General features: G+C 37.7%; 2 protein-coding genes across 2 annotated transcripts; both read left to right on the top strand.

The window, feature by feature from the left end:
- The first annotated feature begins 10 nt into the window (after window positions 1-10).
- Window positions 11-2,831, top strand: LOC103334892 (lysine histidine transporter-like 8). Its single transcript, XM_089053740.1, has 5 exons — window positions 11-340; window positions 1,318-1,451; window positions 1,542-1,957; window positions 2,039-2,170; window positions 2,257-2,831. Exons 1-5 carry the CDS (start codon window positions 36-38, stop codon window positions 2,743-2,745), a joined length of 1,476 nt encoding a protein of 491 aa, XP_088909866.1. The 5' UTR covers window positions 11-35; the 3' UTR covers window positions 2,746-2,831.
- Window positions 2,832-4,323: 1,492 nt separating this feature from the next.
- Window positions 4,324-7,294, top strand: LOC103334891 (lysine histidine transporter-like 8). The gene is made up of 5 exons (XM_008237880.2): window positions 4,324-4,711; window positions 5,526-5,659; window positions 5,763-6,196; window positions 6,476-6,607; window positions 6,681-7,294. Exons 1-5 carry the CDS (start codon window positions 4,407-4,409, stop codon window positions 7,167-7,169), a joined length of 1,494 nt encoding a protein of 497 aa, XP_008236102.2. The 5' UTR covers window positions 4,324-4,406; the 3' UTR covers window positions 7,170-7,294.
- Window positions 7,295-7,770: the final 476 nt, after the last annotated feature.

The raw sequence follows: 7,770 nt of genomic DNA on the forward strand, positions 1-7,770 counted from the left end.
AGGTAGGTAGCTTCTGTTATACAGCAACCAAGGAAATGGCAGATATGGAGGAAGTGGTTGTTGAAGCAAATTGCAGGCCAGAAGAAACTAGGGCAACCCATTTCTTTAGAAGCTCATCAAATCACTATGCTCAAGTCATTCCCATCACAACCAGTCCTCCTCCCACAAGGGAAGAAGATGGTGCAGATTGGGGATGTGGAGAGCTCAATCCACAGGATGCTTGGCTGCCTATCACAGAGTCCAGGAATGGGAATACCATTTCTGCTACCTTCCATTTGATCTCTTCAGGAATTGGAATTCAAGCCCTTTTATTGCCTCTTGCATTTGCCACTCTTGGATGGTAAGTAATATTAACTTATCTAGATTAAAAACTTTTACTTTTTTACCTAACCTAGCCTGTACCGTTTGTTTGAAGAAATTAACGAGGAAAGGGGTTCATCAGCATTTGTGTTTTTGATGGTTTAAAACCATTAAAACCAGGAGCTGGTGTTGTTGGTGCTGATGGAGTTTATGCTCCCAAGATTTACCATACTTCTTTGATAAGAAACGAAACAGAAACAAAAACAAAAGAGAAAAAGAAGAAGAGATTCCTGGAAGGACCTAGGTTTACTTCCAAGTCAACTTTCTTTTATGTTTTATTTTTTTCCTTCTTATTTTGCTTGACAACTTTCTTTTTCTCAAATTTATTTCTTAATTAGATGGTTTGAAATAGACGGCATAAGTCTCATAACTCGTCCGTCAAATAAGCTTATTTAAGAGATATTCTTCGGTATAATATAAACTTTAATTTATGCACCCATTAATTACAATTCTACACGGACTCGATATACTATATATTGTTTCCTCAAGAAATGGGCAAAAATATAATTCAGTACTAATTGCACATGAAACATCTCTGCTCTGTTTCTTGATTTCTTCTTGAACTAAGGTAGTTAGTTACTGCTCCATGCGAAACCTGTCTGCCCCTAAAATCTTGGAACAAGTTTAGGCTGATGATCATAAAATGGTCTGAATACTCACCTCACCTGGTCTTTTAAAAGCATATGCAATGATTTTATATCAAATATCCTCACATATATGGTCAACTCCTGACGTGAACTTCTCATGCACTAATTTTGAGCAATAAAATATTCCAAGTGCCAACCAACTCTGGCAGGCCAAATCTGTACGATTGATTTTGTACAAATAACAATTAATCACAACACATGTTTGAATACAACTATAGACCAATAGGAGCTAAACTAGCAAATATGTTTATAACTCAAAAATATTCCTGGTCCTTGTTCTAATTTGCAAAACAACTTTCAATGGTTGCAGGGCATGGGGAATCATATGTTTGTCACTAGCATTTACATGGCAGCTCTACACCACATGGCTTCTCGTCCATCTACACGAATCCGAATCTGGAATTCGATATAGCAGATACCTCCACCTTGCAGTAACGGCCTTCGGTTAGTACGAGAATTCTTCTTCAGAACCAAACACCCTTCAGAAATGGCTAGCACTGTATTAACTAAATTTGTTCTCTTTGTTTTGTTCAGGTTTAAAATTAGGGAAGTTGCTCACTATCTTCCCAGTAATGTACCAATCAGGGGGCACATGTGTCCAGTTGATCATCATAGGAGGTGGAATCATGGAGCTTTTCTTCAAAAATGTTTGTGATGTCAAGTCATTGACTGGTACAGAGTGCTTCTTGGTGTTCATGTGCATGGCTATTGTTGTGGCTCAGTTTCCCAACTTGAACTCCATAGCTTGGGTCTCATTCATTGGTGCCATCACAGCCGTTGGATATTGTACTCTGATTTGGGCCCTTTCAATTGGCAAGGGCAGGCCCAGTGACATATCATACAACCCACCAGAGATGGATTCTAACATGGATAGATTTGGTGGCATAATGAATTCAATTGGCATCATTTTCATTGCATTCAGAGGTCATAATGTTATGCTTGAGATTCAGGTGAGTGTAACTTTTCCACTAACAGAAAATCTAACTTCAAAGGAAGGTCTTGTAAATTTTTGGTGTCATTTTGTGATGCAGGGTACATTGCCATCAAGTTCCAAACACCCATCCCACAAACAAATGTGGAGAGGAGTGACTATATCTTATGCGCTTATAGCCATGTGTTTGCTTCCTCTTGCCATAGCTGGATTTTGGGCTTATGGAAACAAGGTGAGGCCAATGATTTTCTCATGTAAATATATCAAACTTAGGCAGACAAATTATCTAAGATTCACAATGTCTTCCGATTTATGCAGATACCCTATTCGTATGGAAAAATATTGAGCTCAGTTTCAAAGTTCCATGGACATAAAACCTCAACATTTGTGCTGGGACTAATTTGCATAATTGTAGTGATAAACTGCTTGAGCACATTCCAAATCTACAGCATGGTAGTCTTTGACAACTTGGAGTTCAAGTATACCAGCAGGAAGAGTAAGCCATGCGCCCGGTGGCTTCGAATGGTTTTTCGTTTTCTCTTTGGAGGAGTGGCATTTTTCGCAGCAGTGGCTCTTCCATTCTTACCAAGCTTGGCACCTCTGATTGGAGGGATGACATTGCCTTTGGCTTATGCTTATCCATGTTTCATGTGGATCGCAATCAAGAAACCACAGCCACGAAGTGGAAAGTGGTGCATAAACATGGGACTTGGATGCTTGGGCCTGGTTTTGAGTGTTGTTTTAGTTGTTGCAGCAATTTGGAATTTAACTGATAAAGGTCTAAATGCCAACTTCTTCAAACCTTAGTCACATCATGTTCAGCTGCTTCTTTTTCTTTGTAGGTGTAAATAATTGTGTTGCTCTTAAATTAGTGAAACTAGTCTCTTGGCACACGAGTATGCATGTACCTATTGGGTTTGTTCTTATTTTTTTTTTTTATATTAATAATTCAATTTAAAATTAAGAAAGAGAAAATAGACAACCCGAACTAGACCACCACCATGTAATTGCCTAATAATTCAAAATCTTAGTGCGCTGATTAGGACTCGAACTCTAGCCTACATGTAAGAATAAAGCCCAAATACCATTAGATTGATTCTTCTTCTTGTGTAATATGGGACTCGATGCTCGCCGAAATCAAACCGCACCGCACCGATTGAAGTCGATCTCTCATCTAGTCAGTGTCAGTGCAGCGGTGATCTTCGGAAACAATGTCGACGACATCTGGTTTGCATGTACAATTAAAAGAAAAACAAATATGAACGGTTCAGATTTTCACTAAACACTATCCCATTTGGTTTGCGGATTGAACTTCTTGGGAATAAACTTTCCAAGTCTAATCTTACGAGATGGGAAAAGAGGATGTCTATTCCCATGTTTGAGAACGCTTGGAAATAAGAACTAAGCATTGTCGTTTTCTCATATTCTCATGTTTGGTTTGTGCAGTATTATGAATGAAAAGTTGATTGGTTTTCCAACAATATCCTTAATTTTTTATTATTATAATTAATTAATATATAAAGAGTTTTTTAAGGGGTCAAAAGTGGTATTTTAAAATAATAGCATGCATAAGTTAGTCCAAAAAAATTGCATTAAATGCTTCTTCAAGTGGGGGGAAAAAGTTTTCTAAAGTGAGCCAAGAGTATGAACTTTCTCTCTACATGAGAAGTCCATACCCGTCCATAATTATATTCCCAAAAATACACTTATCAAACATAAAAATGCAATTTAAAATTCATTTCTAAGCACCTAAATCTTGAACCAAAAGGGCCATTTTGTAGCTTTGCTATAAGTTTTATTATTTGTTTTATTACATTTGATATCACCAAAGGCTTGAAATTTGACCAACTCAGCCGTACTTTAAAAAATTGAAATACCCCTAATGCATGTGTAAAGGTTGGCACCAAAGGTTTTTTCATTTTATTTTATTTATGGGTTCTCGTCAATTTTTTGGCCTCCTGCAATAAAGCATTTAATAATAGTCCACTTGTTATAAAACAATGAACTGCAGACTATATATATACTAGCGGGGGAATTGATGCAGGTATTGTGGAACTGAAGATCCAACATCAGACTTACATCAGTCTCATGATCTTAGAAACAATTTATAAAATTTATATATATAAAAAAATACCCTTTTGGTTAATTAATCAAAACACAATTAACATGTTTTCATTTAAATAAAAACACAATTAACAACCACAATAAATTAATTAAACAGCTATATAGATATCATCAGCCAATACATCATGCTCATCAGCCAGCAGAATAAACAATTGGCCCCAACTGCTGGAGATGATGCAAGTCAGTCAGCAACTAGTACTAAAATTGCCATACAGCCAGCCAGCAAGTCAAGTTACACTACTATATAAAAATACTACAATTAAAGTACCCGCAAAGCCATCAAATGTGGGTTAGGCAAAGGCTTGTATTTTAGTTTTACAGAGCTCAAGGACATAGCAGCTGCCATGGAAGAAGGGTTTGGTGAAGCAAATTGGAGCACAGATAGGGTTCATTCATTGAGCAGAAGGTCAGAATCTGCTCAAGTCATCCCCATCACAACAAGTAATCCCACAAGTGAAGAAGATGGTGCTGATTATATTGCATCATCAGCTGCAGATTGGGGAGGTGGAGAGCTCAATCCACAGGATGCTTGGCTTCCCCTCACAGAGTCCAGGAATGGGAATACCATTTCTGCTACCTTTCATTTGCTCTGCTCAGGAATTGGAATCCAAGCCCTTTTACTGCCTGTTGCTCTTGCCACTCTTGGATGGTAAGTCATGTTGACTCTCTCAGCTTGAATACTCATACATAATTTCTAGTTCACATTAGCTTCATCAGTAAATGTTCTCTTGTCAATCTGTCTGACAATATAAGATACGTCAATATGAACTATTTATTATGTCAATTTTTGTCAGAATGCGTGGTTTATATTTATTGCGACGAAAATATTTGTCCCAAGATACAAGTCTGGCGAGAAATAGTACTATGTACATGTTTTTCATGGTATAAAGCCAGTTGCTGGTCTTGATGATCTTGCTGGAGTTTTTGAGGAGGAGAACCTAGGATGCCCAAGTCAGCTTTCTCTTGTAAATTGCAAGTTCTTTATGAGATTCGGAATCTGAGTACATATACATTAAAAATAAAAATAAAAAGATAAAGCTTTCTTTCTGTGTGCCCATTTAATATTTCACTCATCTTTATAAATAAAACATGAAAAATTTCTCAAGTGATGAACACCTTCATAATTGAGTAGTTTCACTTAAATTCTACTTGAATTAGATTTTGCTTCCTGTGAACTCTGTCTGTCTCTAACATTGGCCCAAAGTCTTAGTCAGGCTATTCATTCATATAATAAATGCTCTAAATATCCACTTTAGATTATTACAGAGGACAGACAAAAATTTCAATATCAGATCCCACAAGGTTAAAAGAGGACAAAAATTTCAGTTGCATTACTTTGTCAACAACTCTGTACCAAGCAAAAGAAAATTTGACAGCAGAGGTGTCCAAACTTACAAGATTCCATATGCATGCAAATAAGTTCTGTTGATTTAATTTCCATGAACAATTTTCAATGGTTGCAGGGCATGGGGAATCATATGCTTGTCACTGGCATTTTCATGGCAGCTATACACCATATGGCTACTCGTACATCTACACGAATCCAACTCCAGAACTCGGTATAGCAGATACCTCGACCTCACAATGATAGCCTTTGGTTAGTATAGCGCATATTAATCACAAATGTGATACAAATAGTTTTATTGAATGACTAATAACGTATTAATTATACATGCTTTTTCTTTGTTTTTCTTTTTCAGGTCAAAAGCTAGGGAAGCTTTCATCTCTAGTCCCAGTAATGTATCTGTCAGCTGGTACATGTGTGCAGCTAATTATCATAGGAGGTGGAACCCTAAAGCTTTTCATCACAACTGTGTGCAAGGATGGAGCAACTTGTGATGCCAAGTCATTGACCACTGTAGAATGTTTCTTGGTGTTCATGATCATGGCTGTTGTTGTGGCTCAATTTCCCAACTTGAACTCCCTAGCTTGGGTTTCTTTGATTGGCTCCATCACAGCAATTGCATATTGTACTATGATTTGGGCCCTTTCAATTGGCAAGGGCAGGTCCGGTGACATTTCATATGACCCTCCAGAGATGGAGTCTAATATGGACAGATTTGGGGGGATTTTGAATTCTCTTGGTATCATTGTTCTTGCATTCAGAGGCCACAATGTTATCCTTGAGATACAGGTCAGTCTTGGTTTTTTTTTTTTTTTACACAAGCGATATTGAGGAGGGAGGATTCGGACACAAACAATATTTGTTTTTTTTTCTTTTTGGCAATGCAAGGAACTTCTATTTGCACCCAGAGTTTGATCTCCACACCATGGTTGCAATGAACTGATCTTGTTGGGTGTGGTGGAGAATGGATATCAAATTCTAGGGTTTAACTAAAAGCCCTAATTATTGGTATTTGATAGCTCAATTTTACTATTACTAGAAAGGGTGAAGTTTTATACTAATGTGCAGGGGACATTACCATTAAGTGCAAAGCACCCAACCCACAAGCCAATGTGGAGAGGAGTGGCCATATCATATCTACTCATAGCCATGTGTTTGTTTCCTCTGGCCATAGCTGGATTTTGGGCTTATGGCAACAAGGTGAGACCAATTTAATTTTCCTTCTGTTCAACATTGAAAGCTAGCTCAAACTAAACTCTTCTGATTTATCCAGGTACCCTCATCAAATGGAGGGCTTTTGATCGCGATTTCGAAGTTCCACGGGCATGACACACCAAGAATTGTGCTGGGACTAATGTTCATACTTGTGATCATAAACTGCCTAAGTACATTCCAAATCTACGGCATGGTGATTTTCGACAAACTAGAGTCGAACTACACTAGCAAGAAGAAGAAGCCATGTGCAAGGTGGCTTCGAATGGCTTTTCGCGTGTTCTTTGGAGGGATGACATTCTTTGTAGCAGTGGCTGTTCCATTCTTGGGAAGCTTGGCACCCCTAATTGGAGGGTTGACATTGCCTCTGGCATATGCTTATCCATGCTTCATGTGGATTGCAATCAAGAAACCAAAGCCAAAAGGTGTCATGTGGTGTGCCAACATGGGACTAGGATGCTTAGGCCTGGTTTTGAGTGCTCTTTTAGTTGTTGCAGCAGCATGGAACTTGGCTAGAAAAGGCCTGCATGCCAACTTCTTCAAACCTTAATTAGTTGTATTTTTCATAGAAACGAAAAAAAAAAAAACATTTATATTTAAATTAAGCTAGTTAAGTGACAAGTACTTGTTAAACTTCTATTAGATTCAGTAAACATCAGCTGGTAGATTTGTTAACTGATCGGTAAATTCACGGAGGTGCCTGTGGATGCTAACGGTGCTCAGCCCTAGAAACTTCTGATGTCACGAAAACAAGGCGAAAGCCGATACAAATTGCCATATGATAGTGAAGCTGAGGTGACTGGAGCAAGGGATGCAGGTTGCCCAAAGATACATCATATTAAACCTAACATTAACAATAAATCCAAAAATAAAAAAATAAATCCAAAATAAAATGATTGAAATACAGAATTATGTGACAGTTTATACATAATTTTGTTGTCCGAGTGAATATTGTTACCTTACCTTCTCTCGAACCCAAAATGATTTGATATTTTTTTGGATTTGGATCAAAACGTAAAGTTATGTGTCTTTAGTGGGCCAGAAAATCCAAACCCAAATATGATTTTTCTCCAAAATCCAAACCCAGATTAGGTTTGAGTACTCAAACCCAACGACAAGCTGCATCTAACGGTCCAAATTTAAAATTTTGA

Source organism: Prunus mume, linkage group LG6, assembly GCF_029339155.1.
Source record: "Prunus mume cultivar Tortuosa linkage group LG6, ASM2933915v1, whole genome shotgun sequence".
NCBI lineage: Eukaryota > Viridiplantae > Streptophyta > Magnoliopsida > Rosales > Rosaceae > Prunus > Prunus mume.